This window comes from Macaca nemestrina, chromosome 3 (genome assembly GCF_043159975.1).
Source record: "Macaca nemestrina isolate mMacNem1 chromosome 3, mMacNem.hap1, whole genome shotgun sequence".
Taxonomy (NCBI): Eukaryota; Metazoa; Chordata; class Mammalia; order Primates; family Cercopithecidae; genus Macaca; species Macaca nemestrina.
Window position 1 is genome coordinate 69,438,308 of NC_092127.1, and position 20,747 is coordinate 69,459,054.

The 20,747-nt window shown below is 35.8% G+C and overlaps 1 protein-coding gene across 1 annotated transcript in view; it reads right to left on the bottom strand.

Annotated features, from left to right (window-relative positions):
- Positions 1-20,747, bottom strand: part of LOC139362333 (protein GVQW1-like) — a 183,310-nt gene that overhangs the window by 79,599 nt on the left and 82,964 nt on the right. The window contains exon 3 of the mRNA XM_071093094.1: positions 9,522-9,600. Within this exon, the coding sequence (XP_070949195.1) occupies positions 9,522-9,565 (44 nt within the window). The 5' untranslated portion in view covers positions 9,566-9,600. The remainder of the gene's footprint in view (positions 1-9,521; positions 9,601-20,747) is intronic.

The following is a 20,747-nucleotide window of genomic DNA, read 5'->3' on the forward strand; positions in this document are numbered from 1 at the left end:
CTAAAAAATAAGGGAAAACGTTAACTTTTAAAATTCCCCTCAGGAAGACCAAAGCATTGCTAGACAAAAAAAATAATGAAATCTTTTTTTTTCCAAATAACTCTTCAGCAAAATTATGAAAGGCTCTGTGTGACAAGAACTCCATTTCAAGGACAAGAACTGAAAGTCATCAAGGCAGCTTGGCCAGGTAGAAAATGACATCACCTTATAAAATCTCTTTGATATCCACAGCCTGGTTTTCAAATAACCATTACACGCTTAGGTTAGCTTCTCAATAGCTAAAAGAACTATTTATTGTATACTTTTTCCCCAGGAAAAAGGGTTCTAAGTATTTTGCTTAAGAATTTTGGTTTACTTTGGTTCTTTAAGGAACCATAGTGCAGATCCCAACTCCATGAAACACACTAAGACAAGCTTCACCATTCCTAAGAAGCTGCCTTGCCACAAAGTGGCCATGTGGTGTCTGTCTGTCTGGGTTCTGTGCAGGTTCAATCGCTTCATTTAAAACATAATAAAACTATGGAGAATGGAACTTGGTGACCCTGTTTCACAGTTTTCCAAAGCACAAAAAAGGAATCGAGGGCATTGAAAAGTGAGTCCAAACGTTTATGGGTTTTCTTTCCCCCAGACCTCAGACAACAGCATTGTCATGAAGCAGCAGTATTCCTAAAGGAGAGTCTGGGTATTGATATGCAAATGTAGACTACAAACATCCCATTTGGCCTCAGAATTCCTGTGTCTAGCACTGTCACACAAATAGGTTTTGAATCTGTGCAGTTTATTCAGGACCATAAATATGTGTTTCACCCTGTGAACAAATTCTGTTTGCTCACAGAGTTCACAGCAGTGAAATACAAGGTAGACTACAAAACAGCCTCTATTTGATGTGATGCGCCTCACAGTAAAGTTACTTTTAAATGGTCCAGATATATATTTACTACCCAAGATTTCAGTGCAAATGTAGCAGAACCCAGATGGTAAGGGTTTTCTTGTTTTGTTGTTTTTGTTTATTTTTGATTCTCTGTATCAAAATTATTTACTCGCTTTTTAAAAATAGAAATGTAAAAACAACTTTAGTTTACATTGTTGGTAAAATCATAAAAGTCATACTATTAATTCTGAATAGATCTGTGATAGTGGTAAGAAGAAAATTAATTTTGAGACACCTAAGGAGCAGATGGAATGAGGGGTAGATGTTTGCTAGGTCTCTCTCTCTCTCTCTCTCTTTCTTTTTGTCTGTCTGTCTCTCTCTCTCCCATCCCTCTCTCATTTTAAAAAATAATAAAAACTTATCCCTGGAAAAAATGTAAATTAATTTTCAAAGTAGTTTGGATAAGCATTCCAACCACCAGAATTCTATTTAGTCCACAAAATTTGTATAGCCTCTACCCACATTTCCTGATGCTATTTCCAGCTTTTCCTGGCCATCCCCACTTCTTTCATAACTGCTCCACCTCTAGGAAACTGCTAGCGTGGAGCAGACACACTGAATTCTCACCATACTTTCCCCCTGAACATGCATAGAAGAGTGTAAGGCAGAGGGTGGGAAAGTTCTCTTTTTCTATTATTTCATCCTGATTCTCTAAAGTACTGGACCTACCAACCATGTGTCTATTTTCATAACAAACTAAAGCTGAAACAATTAACAAAAAAGCAAATGATTTCAGAGGAAAATATAAAGCATTTGCCTATATGGATAAGCCAATGACAGCAAATACTATCAGAATAGAGACTAAACTGCCTTAAAATACCTATTGCCGATATGTCTTATCACATCTTCCGTATGTGAAAGTCCAACAAATCAATTATTCTTCAGATGACTATAAAATAATTAAAGAAATCTAGAGTCTGTAACTACATGTTCTACACTGGTGACCACATAAACTCACAGTATACTTTTTGTTGTTGTTTTGTTTTGTTTTCTCTCTCTCTTTGGTTTTATAACGTAGTATATTTTTATTTAATTTTCAATATGAGATTGTATGGTACCTTGTCCTCTCCTAAGGCACACATTCTTGATTTTTATTCCTTCTATTTTTTATTTGCTCAAGATAATGACAACAGACATGAAGTAAAACTAGATGAGTCACTGAGTTAGAGAGGTTGAGGAGAAAAAGAGATAGGGAAGTCACAATAGGCCCCTCCCACTTTTGAGACTAGATGGTTCTATTCCTTTCTTTGAACATTATTATTAAATTACAGAATTTTAAAAAATCAACAAATTAAAGCCTTATGTTTTTACATATTAATCCTTAAGAATCCTTAATAGTTATTTAATGCTTAATAATCTTTAATAATTATTTCACCAAAAGCATGATTGAATGATAAAATCTCTCTATATAAATAGCTTCTAGAGTATTTCTTAAATTTCTTAAGTAGAGGTGCTGTATTAAAGATCCAGTTAAGGGCAAATAAATGTTGTTTCCATGCTTCCACCAAATCATTACTTTGATCTTATTGAGAAAAGTGAGAATAGTTATTACATTAATACTATCAAACTACTCTGAGGAAGAAACAGGATATTATAAAACTCTGTTTCTTTTAAATGAGTTGTTAATTTCAATCAGCTAATAATATTCATTAGGTTTGAAAAAATAGATTAAATGAAAGGGTGAACATATCAAATTTAAAAGTTACAAATAGTTAACAACTAATATAGCCTAACTGCATATAATAAGAAAGGCAGTAAAGATTTTTACTAATAAAAAAATGACATTTTAAGATTTTGTGAGTAAACATTTGTTCATTTCAGATTTTAAAAGAAAAGGAAAACTGTTGATTGCTTGATTGGGAAAAGAACATAACAATATTCAAGAAGGAGGATGTTATTATGAATCAAGGCTTTCAATGCCAAAAAATCTTTCTGAAAAACAATAATTTTTTCAAGTTAAGCTTTAGAAGTATTGGCCTATTCTTGCTTTTATTCTATAATTTTCAACAGTATCTCATGCATGTCTCTTTCATAATTGTATACAATTGGTAGGGTACTAAAATACAACGAAGACAAGAGACAGCTTAGAAAAAGAAGAAATTGAATAGTTTTTATTCCTTTTTGTGATTATTTTTCATAAATTTTGCAGAGAAGATATGGCCAAAAAGCATCTTGGAGCATGTCCTGACCTTGGAGGAACTTTTTCTTCTGGAATATTTCCCCAGTTTGTGTTTGTTTTCTCCCCTTTGTAGTCTTTTATTTTTCTAGAGTAATTGCGATGAATTAAAACATAAAATTCAGAGAATTTTTTTAAAGATAAATACTTATTCAGCAATTTCATGTTTCATTTAACTATACAGATCTGAATATGTGTGTGATATTCTCTTGGATTTTTATAACATCAGCTTAGTTTTAAGGTATGCATTATCTTACATTTTCTTCAAACTGGAGTTTTAGTTGAGGCACTAGTGCCATCTGCTGGACACAATAAAATTAAAGACTCGTGAACACAGTTTCATATGTGAAAAGTCCAACCAAGTAGAGCCCTTGTTCCTTAAAATTTAACCTTTATGAAACACTTACTATTCTTTTCAATGTACTCAGAAACGTAGGTTCAGACCTGTTTCCGTTGGTCATTCCAGGAAACTTAATGAAAAGTCTTTTACTTGCCATCACAAATACAGTTTAAAAGTACATTCAACATTCAACAAAATTTGCACTGAGCATTCTGGGTACATAAAAACGAAGACGATTCAGAAACCAACTTCAAGATGCTCGCAATCCCATGGATTGATAGACTGAAAAAAGTAATTACAATTGTGAAATTAAAATGCTACAATAGAATAATACCTCACTCAAACAACATGGTAAAATTGGTGTAAAGATATACTTAGTCCTAAAATAACAAATATAATAGCTCTGGGAGAGATTTTAGATGACTGCCTACTTTTGTATTTGAGAAATCTCTGGGAGAGATTTTAGATGACTGCCTACTTTTGTATTTGAGAAAAATGAGAGTAAAGTGTTCATATCTTATTCAAATCATATTGTTAGTTAGTGTCAAAGTTGAAACCAGAAGCTAGATCAACTAATGCTCTTTTCATGGTTTCCCTTTCTGCCCAATCATTTCTTACCGATTATTTTACATATAACAAAGTGAATATAACAAAGTCAATTTTAATAAAAGCTTAAACATTTAATATGTCATAAAGATAATATTGAAAGCATAAAAAAGCAACAAGAAAGACCATTTCAAAATCTTCTCACATTATAAATCTATACACTTGTTTTGTTGCTCATTGATTTAATGTGTCTTTTGCCACAAGATTTTAAGATTCCGTAACAGAGCTTAGCAGAATGCTTGGCATTTCACAACAGGTACACGATGAATGCATGAATGAATGAATGAATGAATGAATGAATGAATGAATGAATGAATTCTAGACTTGTTTATGTTCTCTTTTTTTTTTTTTTTTTTTTTTTTGAGACGGAGTCTCGCTCTGTCGCCCAGGCTGGAGTGCTGTGGCCGGATCTCAGCTCACTGCAAGCTCCGCCTCCCGGGTTCCCGCCATTCTCCTGCCTCAGCCTCCCGAGTAGCTGGGACTACAGGCGCCCGCCACCTCGCCCGGCTAGTTTTTTGTATTTTTTAGTAGAGACAGGGTTTCACCATGTTAGCCAGGATGGTCTTGATCTCCTGACCTTGTGATCCGCCCGTCTCGGCCTCCCAAAGTGCTGGGATTACAGGCTTGAGCCACCGCGCCCGGCCTGTTTATGTTCTCTTAATGTAGTGAGAAAGGAAGGACTAAATTAAGCATGACAGATTGCTGAAAAAAAAGGAAAATTGATGCAAATGAATGCAATGAATAAGACTTTGTAGATTTATGAAAATGTTTAGAGCTTGCTCTTACTTCTTTCAGGTACATATTGAAATCCCTGTGGTAATACAGCTATATCTGAATTATTTGATAACTAAATATCAAAGGATTAACACTAAATGTTGACTTGATCAACATAAAAGGTATTCCCTACTTTTCTATCTTTAAGACAAATAAATATTAATTTGGATAAGACACTGAATACCAGGGATAGAGAGAGGAGCCCCAGATAGAAAAAAAATGTATTGACCTTGCCATAAAATTGACTATTTCTAGTGCTAAGAATGGATATAATTGCAAATCATGTATTAATTTATTTAACCCTCAAAACACAGCTCGAGATATATTATTGTTAATTCCATTTTGGAGGAGGAAACACCGTAGCATAAGAAATCTAATAACCTGTCCAATATTACAGAACTAGGAGTGGAGAAGCTGATCTACACAAACAGGCAGTGGGCATCAAAGCCTAAGCTCTTAACCTCTATGTGAGTGGTTCTTAAGGTGTGTTCCAAGGACCTGATTCTCTAATGCACAGAACCTATCAACCATGTGTCTATTTTCATAACAAACTAAAGCTGAAACAATGAACCAAAAAAACCAGATGATTTCAAAGGAAAATATAAAGCATTTGCCTATATGGATAAGCCCATGAGAGCACATACTGTCCGAGTAGACTAAACTTTCTTAAAACACTTACCGCCTATATGTCTTATCACGTTTACATTTTATCTGATTTACATTTTTTCCAGGAGGTGCCTGAGATATTTTGAGGGGGTCCACAAACTCAAAACCATATTCATTGTAATATTCAGAAGTTATTTGCTTTTTACATTCTCCTTCTTTCACAAATACATAGTGGAGTTTTTCCAAAGGCTATGTGATGAACTGGATACAGAAATAGCTATGAGGATTCAGCTATATTCTGTTAAGCAAAATACTGAAGAGATTTGAAAAAAAAAAAAAATTCACTTTCCTCACAAATATTTTAAGAAAATGTATGTATGTGTTTATTTATTATTTTTTTTGATGCAGGGTCTCAATCTGTCACCCAGGCTGGAGTGCAGTGGCATGATCTCGGCTCACTGCAACCTCTGCCTCCCAGGTTCAAGTTATTCTCCTGCCTCAGCCTCCTGAATAGCTGGGATTACAGGAGCCTGCCACCACGCCTGGCTAAATTTTTATATTTTTAGTAGAGATGGGTTTCACCATGTTGGCCAGATTAGTCTCTAACTCCTGACCTCAAGTGATCTGCCTGCCTCAGCCTCTCAAGATGCTGGGATTACAGGTGTAAGCCACTGTGCCCAGACTAAGAAAATGTTTAATTTTGATGAAATTATGCACTCATGTTAACATATAATGAGTTTATTACTTTTGATTTAAATTAATTAGTAGTTTAAATAGATAAAATACTCTAAATAAATTAATAGTTCTTGGTTTTAATTTCTAATAGAGTAAATATCTATAGATATAACCTACTTCAACGAAAGCTCCTTGGAGGCCTCAATAATTTATTTATTTCAAAATTGCCTTTCTCTTATTAAGAGTTTTTGTTTGTTTTTTGTTTGCTTTTTTTTTTTTTTTTTTTTGAGATAGGGTCTTGCTCTGTTACCCAAGCTGGAGTGCAGTGGTGCTATCTCGACTCACTGTAGCCTCCATCTCCTGGGTTCCAGGGATTCTCCTGCCTCAGGCCAAGTAGCTGGGACTACAGGCACATGCCACCATGCCCAGCTAATTTGTGTTATTTTTAGTAGAGATGGGGTTTCACCATGTTGTCCAGGCTGGTCTCGAACTCCTGGACTCAAGCAATCCTTCCGTCTCAGCCTCCCAAAGTGCTGGGATTACAGACATGAGCCACTGCACCAATAACTGCAAATGTCAGCATTAGCAGTATTTCCTCTTCACAGTTTTACTTGTGATATAACCTAATAGAGTAAATATCTATAGATATAACACACTTAAACAAAAGCTCCTTGGAGGGCTCAATAATTTTTAAGAGTGTAAAGAAGTCCTGAGACCAAAATGTTTGAAACTCCTTCCACAAGACTTGTGTATAGTGGGTACACTATAATTTGAGTGCTGTTTTCACATTCACATCAGCTTGTAATTCTTACAATACAAAGAGTGCCTCAATAATGACTGGAGTCCATGGACCTTTGGGCATACTTATTCAATATCAACATCTCAAATATTAAGGTCACAACTTCTTAAGGCCATCCTAGTTCAGGCTGAAGCTCAATTATGTATAAGACATACATATGAGTTGAAAAAATTAAGGTTGCAATTGTAGGTTGGATTGTATCACTTAAGGTTTTGGATGCCAGGCTAAGGATGTATTTTTCCATGCTGTAGAAAGTCAATTAAGATTTTGAATATGTAATAGTGGGAAACAGAATTTGAAAGAAGTGAGTAAAATCAAGTGGAGATACAAATATCGAGGGCAGAGGAGAATGGAAACACAAGTTCTAATGGAATAAAAATTACTACAAGAAAGTAATGTATGTTTTATTTTTAAAAAATTAAAGACATTTGGAAAGAGGAAATTATTTTTAAATGCTTTAAGTATATATAGAGTATTCTGTGAAAAGTATAACTTACTTTCTGTTGTAATGCATGAGTTCTTTTATGGAGAAATGAACTTAAATTTTGGTCAAGTAACTTGGTTAAATTTTAGGTTAAATTGTTGATCAATGAGGATGATTATACACTGGAATAGATTCTAAACAGAATTTCAACAACATCTCTCTCTGAAGATATTATAGAGATTAGAGGTCCATATGATTATAAGCGACAGCAGATCTCTAATCAAGAGGCAATACAATGAAAAGTACAGTGAAACACAGCTGAGAATATCTGAATTCTAGCCTGATTATGACATACATTAACTTTTTCATCAGTAACATAGACATATTCTGGGTATCTTTTTTCATATCTTATATGTTATTTATAAGGGCCATCTTGTACATGAAGGTACATGTTGAATATAAAATACTATTCACCAATCGATAACTTATGATGATGAGATCAGGGACACTAAAAAGCCTTTCTATTACTATGACTTTATGAAAATCTAGAATTCATTCTTCTTTTACACATATGTTTCATTCCAGGGACTGAAAAAATAGCAGTGAGTAAACAGGTAGGATACTTGATGCTCTCAAACTAACAACAGAAACACAAGTTTTTAATAAAAATACTTGGGTTTATACTGGAAATCAGTGTTCCCAGATCTTATAACAAACATAAGTATAAAAGTTATACGAAGTCCTGCTAAATGATATTTTCTTGATTCTTTTGGTGATTTTGTAAAAAGTTTAACAAAAGGATAATTCAAAAATGTGGAAGTTGCAGAAGTTTGCAATTTGTTGATGAGTATGTTCCAAAAGGTACAGTATGCAGCCTGAATTTTATCCAGACAAAAATCACAAAAGAATTCATTAAAAATAAACAAAATCAAACAAAGTTGGTAATTTAATCAAGTTTTGTGGTTTGCTTTTCTAAAATTGACTCAAATACGTTAAAAGATAATCCCCTTTGAGAGGATTTCCTAGATTTGCATTCTATCCTGTAATGAAAAGAGGTAAGTGTATTGTATACACAGACATAAACAAAACTTCTGCTTATACACAAATACATATGCTATATATACATGTTTTTAAAGACAGGGATTTATTTAGGTGAAATATATTATAGTCTTTTGAAAAATGCCTTTAAAATTTTTCTTTACCATAATGAAATACAGTAGAAAATAAGATCATCTTATGAGAGAGTTTCATTGTTGCCATCTTTATATTTGAATAGAAACAAAAAGTTAATCTTATGACAAGCCAGGCTTTGATAAACGACTGTTTGCATACTCACAGCACATGTAGCAATAGATAATAAGATTGCCACTATTCAGTTGAGTAAGCACATCAATTGACAGTAAGATCAATAACAGAGATATTAATAAGCATTTCCCCAAATACACACCACACACAAACACACACAAACACACAGAGCTATTCCACAAAGCTTTAAACTTAAGTCATTTGACATCAATTCCCTAATAATCAACTACTTTGCAAGAGGAAGGGAAAACCATTGGCTTAAGTTGGTAACTTTGTGACAATAGTCCAACGGCAGGTATATGTCACATTACACACACCAAGAAAGGAAACCTATTTGTTTCCTCAGGTGCCAAAGACAGAAAGATAAAGTTGCATATTGAATGTTCACGGTGATATTAGTAATATTTTAATATCATTAGACATAGACAATGTTTATATCATAACATATTAATATTATTAAACATGGACAACGTTTACAACAGCAGACATTGGAAAAGTATTCCAACCTTGTCTACATTTGGGAAAGTTTCTCCAGCTACATATTCATAACAGGTCTTCAGGGGAAAAATATAAGACTGGTTTAGAAAAGCTCTATATACTCCAGAGATTTTCTTTGAAAAATCAGCAATTATTAAAATTATTATTTTATAATATTCACCTTCTCAAGCATGTTTCTATTATATATAATAAATTTACAGATCAAATTTAAATTCTCCAAACCAAGATTTAAAAAATTTTTAAACTGACTTCATTGAAGATAGAAAGTGCACAGTTTGAAAGTGATATTCGAAATCTTCACCAAAAAACTTAAAGACATTATTGGCCTTCACTGAGAAAACAAAGTAAATAACATACATGGCAATATTCAATAAATTGAGAACTTACCTCTTAATGATAGAGAAGAAACTGTTCAAAGCCGATGAAACCATTGAACCACTGCCAATAATTGTGAAATGATGCACACCTATAGAAAACAAGCAAACATTTTAACAGAAGAATTAAAAAGCAGTTGCTCTTATTAAAGGCAAATGGTTTCCCATGGGGGAAAAGTAATTGTTCACATTAATTGATCAAAAACTCTACTGGCCAAGAGAAAACTCAATAAATTAAGAAAAGAAAATACAAATGACAGAAAAAAATTCAATGGGGTAGAGCTTACATTTAATTCCTTAAATTTCAAAGAGCTCCTTTTATCCCTGATGCTTAAAACAAGGCATATATCAAAAGTCGGAGAGGACCACCACGTTATATTCTGGATTATCAGTCCACCAAGAAAGCAGTAGCGTTAAGTTGTGATAGTTGAAGGACTGAGTGTTTGAATGCATCCAAAATGTTACCTCAATGGATCTAGAATCATAGGAAAATGGTTCCTCCATCAAGTTACTATATTTTCCAACAATTTCTCCACAGAAGCCTTATGCAATTTATCCTGCTGTCTAGCTTGGCATACTCTCTTTAGACCAGCAGAAACCAAAATTTACTGTCTTTTGTTAACCCTTAAGATTGGGCATCTTCAGACGTTGAATCCAGTAGAAATGACCCAAAGGATGATCTCAACAACTTATGTACACCTAATTCAGGTCCAATCTTTCTTCCTCGGCCTCCTCCCGCAGTCAGAAGTCACATGGGAAAGAAGAGCTCCAGGGGGCAGTTCATAGGAAGAGAACTTTTTTTTCTACCTCTCCATTCTACGCAAGATAACACGGGCATCCCAAAGAAGACTCATCATTGAGAGATACTCCTGGCCTAACATATTTTCCATTAGCAAAGAGAAATGTCTTCATACCCAAGCACTGGGTATTCCCCCATTCCCCCACTCTGTAGAAGAATCCAGCCCTTCAATGAGCCTACTTTGGAAGATTCTGAAGCACAGCAAAATTCTATTGTTTCTTTTCTAAAGAAATGTTGTGTTTTTCTTTTAGTTTCATTACTATTAAGTGATTAGACCATTATTCAGATATAGCTTGATAGAATTCCAATTCAAATATTTTACAAATGCAGGATATTTAAATGTGAGCCTTAAGAGTAAATTGCTTCCATTTTAAATTTATTTTGTCTGTCTTTTGAAATAATTTTGGAAATTTTCCCTTTTAATTTTACTGCTGTTAGGTGAATACTCAATTGCTTATATTGAAGCCTGATAGAATTATATATTTTGAGACAGAGTCTCACTCTGTCACCCAGGCTGGAGGGCAGTGGTGTAATCTCAGCTCACTGCAACCTCAACCTCCTGAGTTCAAGTGATTCTCCTGACTTAGCCTCCCCAGTAGCTGGAATTACAGGCACATACCACCACACCCAGGTAATTTTTGTATTTTTAGTAGAGATGGGGTTTCACCATGTTGGTCAGGCTGGTCTTGAACTCCTGACCTCAGGTGATCCACCTACCTCAGCATCCCAAAGTGTTGGATTACAGGCGTGAGCCACTGCACCCGACAGAATTATAATTCTTAAAATATTATTTTTAAAACATGGATTATTTAAATATGACATTAATAAATTTATATTTTACTCTATTAATAGCTAGTACAAATAAAGCATTTTGGTTTTAGTTTTTAATAAATCCCCTATACAATAAACTATAGTGAGAGTTTTACATGAACCGTTCAACAAATGACGATATTTGAAACTCAAAGGCCATGTCTATATAACCAAGGGCTACATTTAGTCCAATTACAAGACAAAAGGAAGTAGCTTGATATCTACCCGAGTAAATGTTAATTCATTTTTAAAAACAAGTACTGATGGCCCCACCTTTGTGTCTAATTCTTTGTTATGTCCTGTGATTTATATATACATATTATACACACACACACACACACACACACATATATACATATATGTAAAGGGAAGTATATACTCTTAGGGAGTTAACAATAAAAAGTAACCATTTCAAGTTTTCTAGTTAAAATAAAATTAAACAACTTTAAAATTTTACAAATCACTATCTCCAAGAGCATATATTTAGCATCCTTCTTCTCATATCTGAATGCTATAAGGTTTTCCTGACTAAACATCCTTTGTAGGCAGGGACAATGTTGCAGTACAGTATCTTTGAACGCAGTTGCCCAGTAAATATTATAAATATATTGATATTATGATATTACCCTAACAAGCATTTAAAAAGCACTTTCTTTGTGCAAGACTTAGTCCTAAATACTTTTAAATAACTCATTTAACTTCATAACATTTGTGAGTTAAGTAGTATTACAACCCCTTATTTAAATATGGGAAAACTGAGTACTAGGGAGAATAAGTAAATGACCTAAGGACACATGGCTGTAAGATGGCTCTGCTAGAATTCAAGCCCGGATGACCTGGGTTTAAAGTCTACCCACTTAAACACTATGCTATGTTGTTTAGATGAAGAAAAATAGCATCTAATGATTGAAGCTACTATCAGCAACGATTATTATGTCATTGCCATTAAAACTCGTACATGCCCCAGTCTGAATTCTTTTTGATCCAGGTAATTTCTTTTACTCTCTGAGACTCTAGTTTTTGCCCAATTGTTTGTACACTTGACGTGTAAGTTTTCTAACAATTCGCTGTTTATTATTTGAAAAGGAGTGATATGACATGTTCCCTCTGATGTGTATGGGTTCATTTATGTAGTGCCCTTCTACTTGGAAGAAACATCCTTTTTCTGCCACACTCTTTAGAGGTATGATCAAATGGTTGGCCTTTCTAGTAAAATCATTCCTCAGAGATACTTTCTGACTTCCCAAAAATCAACTAAATATCTCAAGGTAAGACAGAGTCCCTGAGAAGGAGAGAAATTATCCTAAAAGAAAAAGAATACACAATATTCTAAAACAACAATAGCATTTAATAAATCTAAGAAACCTTGGCACTTTCCATACCATAAAATGCTAAGGTTACCACTGATAAATTACCAAATGCTTTTCTCTGTCAATGGGACAAAACTGCCTACTTGGAACTAAGCCAAAGACTGAGGCCTTCCAAAGAAAGAAACTAACCAACATTCAAATGTGTAAGTTATCCTCAGCTAGCATTTGGGTCCTGGTTCACAGGACAAGGGCTCTTGCCTTCCCCTTTGATACTTGTTGGTGTGTAAATCCACAGCACTTTGGAAAATATTATATAACTCTGTCAATACTTAACGATAGACTTCAAGGTGACCAGGAAGATCCCAGCCTGTGGGTCAGAGATTCTGTTCCTAGGGAGAATTGGAAAGCAAACATAAGAAGATTTTCTCATCTGCTGTTCAGTATCATTTGGATACCAAAGCTGAATCAATAATTGGTCTCTTTGGAAGATGTAGTTGAATCAGCTCTTAGTCCCAGGGGAAAAAAAAAAAAGTGTAGTAACAGCCATATAAAGCCATGTAACATAGTGATTCCACTAATGATTTTAAAACAGTGTCAATAATACCTGTATGGAACAAAAAAAATTATACTTCCTGAATTTGGTTTAAGAATAAGACCAATTAAAACAAAGTCAGAAGTCAAAGAATAAGAAAGTTTAACTGCTATAATAATATCACTATTCCTGAAATTACAGTGAACACATTTACTCAAGAAACCAAAAAGAAAAATAAAATGTAGAGTCCAAAGACATTTTTCAGTGAAACTAAGAAAAAAAAAAAAAAAAAAAAAAACCTGTTTTTCTTGTTTTCTTCCTGTTTATTAAGAAGAAAAGCCTTTCTTAAAAAAAAAAAAAAAAGAGCTGGGGATCATGTAAGATTCTCTAGACCTAGACTAAAGAAGGCAAATCTTTAGATAAATAAATAAATAACTTCTAAGGGAAAGGATAAGAGTAACTAATAACTAATTGGAATGGGTAACGTTTGGCTAGTAACTACTACCCTGGATGTTCCAGCACAAAACTTACAGATTAATGAGCTAGTCACTTTGATAGCATTAAAGAAAAAAATATATATATGCATATCTGAAGTTGGAGACAATGTATGTACAGAAGAAAACACGTGAATTTTGGAGTTAGAAGGACCTTTATTTAAATCTAACTTCTGCCTATAACATTTGCAATTAACAAAGTTACTTTGATAATTAACAAAGTAATAATACTTTGGAATTTTTAAAATTCTTAACTCAAATGATATTTTCAAATTCCATATGGAACACTGGCGTAATAGTGGTATGGGTAAGTTTTATGTTGGTTTTGAGAAAAGGTCCCTTCTGATTGAATTCCTAGCTATGTCTGTATAAAATCAGATAATGTTTTAAGTGAGTGGTGCTTTAACAAATTGTTGTTGGCCAAAAGCCATTTGATTCATTGATAAAACTTCTAACATTTATGACATTCATGTACAGCATTCAAAAGCATTCCAATGGAACCTCTCTCATCATCCATCAGTTACTTTGAAAACAGGCAGAGCCCTTGAGTGAGACATCTGGCTAGACTCCTGCTCACCTTTGATCTCGTTATCTGGGACTCATCCACTGCAGCAATCACAGCCCTCCATGGCTTTCTAAGTTAATATCTTAGTATGTTTGAAACAATCCATATTTTGTATATCTTCAAATACGTTGTTAATTTAATGCTTTTATTATCTTGGGACAGTGGGAAGAAGGGAGAGATTAGGTGGTCTAGGTAAGTTACATCCTTTTTCTCTCCAGTTTGTACGCACAGAACTTCTAGAAAGTTCATTTTACTCCTTTACATATAAGACAGAATCAGTGTGTTGAAGTGGGATTTAGGAGTGAGATGAAGCAACATTTACTGAGCAACTATGATATGCCAGGCACAGTATTCTGTAAATTTAAATATTATGTATTAAGTATCATATATAGTATGTAGAGATAAGTCTGTGTATATATTCATATGTATACATTCTTTGTGTGTGTGATTTAATTTAATAAAGATATAATTCCACTCTGCCTTCCAAGCTCAACCTTACTGTTTAGTTACCATGCGGTCTGAGGCAAATTATCTAATTACTCTGATTTTCAATTTCTTCTATTAAATGAATATATCTACTTAACAAGATTGTTCTGAGGAGTGAATGGAATAAAACATTAAAAAGTATTTAACATACTTCTCAGAACCCAATAGGCACTCAATAAAATCATAATGTCTATTATGTAAATACTTACCATTTAATATGTATCAGGCACTGTTTTAAGTGCTTTTTAAATATTGACTTTTAAAATGTTCATTATAATCTTTAGGTCACCCACTATTATTATCCATCCTTTACTGATAAACTGAGTACTTGAGAGGTTAAATGACTTGCCTGGGGTCACACAATTAATGGAGACAGAACTAAAATTAAAACCCAACCATTTTCATCCCAGAGTATCTGCACCTAATCTAACCATTACGTTCTACTGTCAAAGTTGACCCTGAACTCTCTAGCAAAAAAAAAAAAAAAAAAAGAAAGAAAAAGAAAAAATAAGTTTTCTTTAGGAAATTTAAAACAAAATAATATTTATCCAGTTAAATAAATTATCAAGGTAACTGCAAATCATATTAGTGTTATACAGACATATTCCAAATAACCAACTACTCACTCACAAAGAAGATAAACAATACATAGGAAATGACTGGTACACTCAATTAGGATAATTCAAAGAGGATTTAATTGAAACAATTATTTTTTTTAAAAGTATGAGCTGATCATAGAGAAGAGTGCAATATCTCAGGCTAGCAGTATTGAGGTTGTGTCCATCAGAAAGGACAAAGAGTGGGTATTACTGGAACCCAGAAAGGGCAAGTCATGTGGGGAGAGGCAACCAACCTGAAGCAACTGGGCAGGGAAAGAGGCAGGGCATTTAGACCCTGACTTCACAGTTGCCCCCTGGGGATCTCCTACCAGGCCCCTCACTAGCAGGTAGAAATCAAGGAAACCAGCCAATGTCATCCATACAGGCCAGCCTGCTGGGGCCAGGACCAAGAGGGGAAGACTGTCAGAGGCATTTTTCCAGATTTATAAAATGTTAACATTTTAAGTACCAAAACATAATTTTTTCTTTCTCTTATTGGATATCTTTTTTTAAATTTCTGTCATTACCTTGGCTTCTAACATAAATTACATAGTCCGCTGATTTTTTCTGAACTAGCTCTAAAATAGTAGAGCCTTCAAGCACATCAAAGATGTACAACTGCTGGCCCTACACCAGCATTCAGAAGTGTACTTTTGTCTTTCTCAAAATACAGCCTCCAAGCACATTTTCAGGTGTTATATAAAAAAGGTTTTCTGATCAAAAGACAACATGGGACAAAACCAAACTAAACAGATTTCTTAACTGAGGGATAGCTCCAGAGCTAGTTGCATGGCAAAAATGACAGATTGGAATACAATATGAAGTGTATACATAACTAACTAGACACACAATTTTTTATTTTTTTCTTAAAAACAGATTTGGGCCTACTGTTGCAAGGAACATTCTTTGAGAAATGATTTTTCTTCATACCAAAAGGCCTCAGCATTCTGCAGTTTTCTAACACGTATTCATTTGTTAATCTTGTCAACAAAGACGTGTTCTCCTGAGTGCTGGGTGTTCAGTGGCGTACAGGTCAGATGAGGTCCCTGCTGTCGTGGATGTGCTCTGGTGTTGTGCTTTGTTTTGTTGGTGGAGTCTCTGTCTTTCCCCTGCACTGTCACTACCACTTGTCCCTTGAGTGCTTACTTCTAGCAACGTCTTTGTCCCCAGTCCTCTAACTTGACATTTTAAAACCTTGCCTGTGTTTGGATAATCAGAAAATTAAGCCTACAGGAATGATGGGATAAGAGACTGTTCTTTTTATGTAAAACATGAGCCATTTTAAATGAATGCATACAGCTATCAGGGCCTTTCTTGCATTCTTCCTTATCAGAGGCTTCTAACAAATAGTTACAATTTCCAAGAAGGCAGCTTCCAGTTAAATAAGATGGGAGAGCAGAGTGGTCAAACACAGAATATTTGCCTTCTAACAGGCAGGCCTGCCTTCCAGGCCCAATCCTGCCCCCTCCTTCTGTTTAACCCATGCAAGTTCCAGTTTCCTCACCTGTAGAATGATGGTAGTAATTATGCCCACTCACTGGGATTATTACAGGGATTAAATAAGGCTATGTACTCAGAGCTCACAGGAGCCACTAATATCAACTATCATTTTTATAGAGCCTAGCACATAGTAGACATTCAACATATAGTTAGAAATAGGAGTTATGGGCCAAATGATGTGAATGACTTCCTTAATTTTTTTCTTTTTAAAAAATACATATTTTTTGTTTCCAGTGGGGTTGGAAGCTTTCTCAATTTCTTGAGCCAAGATATTATAGACAATTTTATTATGTTCTTAGAAGCACAGATAAAGCTTGGGCCCAAGTATGCTTATAGAGCTTTCTAAAATGCAGAACTGATGAGATTCCTAAAGATCAGGTATTATGGTGAAGTAGATGCAGTGACTCATGCACCACACATTTAGAGGACAACAAAGCAACACTGTGGCCCCACATAAGTGATGAGAGAAGTTCCTGGAATATTCACTTTCAGTATTGGATTTTCCTTTCTTCCCTGCACCTCAAGGCTGCTCGCTGAATACACAGTGGTATTTCCATTTCCTACAGGAGCTTTGGGTCTTTCAAGATGTCAAAGAAGTTTTACAAACTGGGCTTTTACAGGGAAAGTCCCTGAGGTGAACAGAGGACAAGTTGTACGCCATAGTAAAGGCTGCAGAAAAAATGGAGGTAAAGGCAGATACCCTGCCAGTTGAATCTGGTGAGGTGGACAGAACAGGTGAGGCCTGGCCTTGGAGGGCAGGGGCCCAGGAAAGGCAGGATGAAATCTGCAAGGAGAGGAGAGATACCTTGTAATGTGCCGGGAGAGCCCCTGAGATGGCTAGCCAAAGGGCCCTGTAGAACAAAGCCCTAGGCCAGTGCTAACATGCACAGCTCCTCATCTATAGAAGGGAGCAGCCCTGAAGCCCATCTGTGGATTATTCAGCAAAGGAGCCAGCCTGTAGTGTCAACTGTGCAAGGCCCCATGGGAATTGCCCCCCTGGATTACAGGTTCCCTGCCAATCACCCAAAAACAAGTGGTCCTTGATAGCCCCACATCCCTCACAGTGATAGTGCTGGTACGGAAGGAAGCATTTCGGTCACTAATTGAGTTAGAACGATTGATGCGTATATCACTCATTTTGGGCAAACCCTTTAAATTTAGATAAATTACTGCTGAAAGACAATGACTTTAGTTTTTAAAAATAACAGTAATAATGTGAAATAGAAAAGGCAATAGAGGTCAAAAAGAGCATAAACAAGAACAATGTAATATTAATCATAAACTATGAGCTAGAAACTTATAGACTCCAAAAGCAAACTTACAAAATAGGGATTTATAGGCATTTTACACACGGTAAATGACAACTCAGAAAAATTAAGTGTCTTGCCCAAGGGTAGCAAGTCAGTTAACAGTGGTCATGAAAACAGCCAAATACTGAGTAATTTATGCCAAGTAATTTTAAGTAACTCTATCTATAATTAGTTATAATACCAAGTATATAATACCAATAATTACCAATTTTACATATTTTCTCTCATGTATAACTCATGCCATTCCTAGAAGGAAGGATTATTATTATTATTCCCACTATACAGATGGGAAAACCAAGGTAGGAAATATTAAGTGACTTCCTCAAGGTCATATTTAATTAGTAGTAAACCAAGGCTGTTTGACTTGGAACCTGTGTTCTTGGCCACATCCTTTCCATCCTCCTGTTCTGTAAACAAATTTCTTGATCATCAGAAATCACACTGAAATGGGAGAGTTCCCTGACCCCCACTGCAGGACATGTGACAGGGGTGTGGCTCATCTGTTGGGTCATTGCCACTGCTCAAACTCCTTACTGGAGGGGGAGCACACAGATGGACAGGTGCAGGAGCCCAAGTGGGCGTGTGCTACAGTGCACTCTTTTAGCCTGTAGACTAAAACAGTACACAGCTTAAGTGTTGATATGGTTTGGCTGTGTCAACACCCAAATCTCATCCTGAATTGTAGCTCCCATAATTCCCATGTTGTGGCAGGGACCCAGTGGGAGATAATTGAATCATGGGGACAGGCCTTTCCCATGCTATTTTCATAATAGTGAATAAGTCTCACAAGATATGATAGTTTTATAAAGGGTAGTTTTCCTGGTCAAGCTCTCTTGTCTGCCACCATGTGAAACATGCCTTTCACCTTCCACCATGATTGTGAGGCCTTCCTAGTCGTGTGGAACTGTGAATCCATTAAACCTCTTTATTTTGTAAATTGCCCAGTCTCACGTATGTCTTTATCAGCAGTGTGAGAACAGACTAATACAAGTGTAACCAGCTCAGCTCAGTGGACCTTTCTGCAAGGGCAGAGGACCAGTATGACAGCTTTTTGTATCCTGAGCTCTTGTCCAGCATTCCAAAAGAATGGAGTCACACATGGACTTAAAGAATGGTGAAAGTGGGGGTTTTGTTGAGTGGTGAAGGTGGCTCTCAATGGGATGGATGGAGAGCTGGAAGAGGGATGGAGTGGGAAAATAATCTTCCCCTGGGGTTTGGCCACCCAGCGGTCAATCTCCTCACCAACTGTCCCCAGTTGAATTCCTCTTGGTGTTCAGATGCTCCTTCTCTTTTCTCTGCCACACCACTCTGCTGTCATTCTGCTCTTCTGTTTGTTTTTTCATCTCTCTCTGGGGCTGGGGGTTTGGGGTTTATATGGATCTAGGATAGGGGGGCGTGGTGGGCCAAAATGTAACTTTTGGGTGCTAAAACAGAAATGCCTATTTCCATTTAAGGCCATGAGTATCCAGGCTTAAGGGTGGGACCTTTGCCAGGGAATCACCCCCTTCTACCCAATATTTCCCTGTCTTCTGTCTGTATCAACCCCTAGGTAGCTTATGTACTGTAGGAACACCAGAAACGTATTTTATAATTAGCCAAAAGTAAAGGATTCTTTTATATCATATCTGCTTAGTTACATTTGTAACTAATGTCATTGAAAATATTATGCACAGATTATGGAATCAGCATGTTATCCCCATTTTACAGATGGATAAATACATTGAGTCACAAAGAGTTAGTAGTTTATTATTTTAAAAATAATATATTAAGGTAGAATCCATCTCAGAATTAAATATCTTTTTATTATCACTCTTTATTTTTCATACGATAGATTTTTTTCTTAAAGTTGTTACCATTAACCTTGCTAGAACTACAGTGCATCTGTAAACATGTGCTTGTCTCCCAGCGGGAAGGCCATAAAACGGTTAACAACTGTGTTCAAATACATAGACAGTTTTTAGAGAGAAAAATGACTGTTTTTCATTTGTTTCAACAGCAACATAAAAGGAATATCAAGTTCAAGGAAAGATTTAGACTAGAAATCACACACACACACACACACACACACAAACACACACACACTTAGCTACTAGCTAATAGAATAAGTTTTGTAGGGGTAGTAAGAATTTTTTTTTCCTGGAATTTTTAGAGATTTCACAGATAATTATGGCAATAGTCATTACCTAAAATTAAATTCATAATGCCACTGAAAAATAGGATTTGGATACTTCAGGTAATTTTAGTTTGTGCTTTCTACCCAGTCCACAAAAATATTTGAAGACTGTCTACCGGCCTAGCATTATTATACAGTGATACATTTTGTCAGACAATATATTTATTGTCTGACAGTATATTATTCAGAGGGTGCAATCCCTCTGAAGCCTTGGCAGCTTCCACATGGTGTTGAGTCTGTGGGTGCACAGAAGTCAAGAAATAGTGTTTGGGAACCTTCGCCTAGATTTCAGAAGATGTATAGGAATGCCTGGACGCCCAGGCAGAAGTTTGCTGCAGGGGCAGCATCCTCATGGAGAACCTCTGCTAGGGCAGTGCAGAAGGCAAATGTGGGGTTGGAGCCCCCACACAGAGTCCCTCCTGGGGCACCAGCTAGTGGAGGTGTGAGAAGAGGGCCACCATCCTCCAGACCCCTAACTGATAGCTTGCACCGTGCACCTGGAAAAGCCACAGACACTCAATGCCAGCCCATGATAGCAGTCAAAAGGGAGGCTGTGCCCTGCAGAGCCACAGAGGCAGAGCTGTCCAAGACCATGGGAACTCACCTCTTGTATCAATGTGGCGTGGATATGAGACATAGAGTCAAAGGAGATCATTTTGGA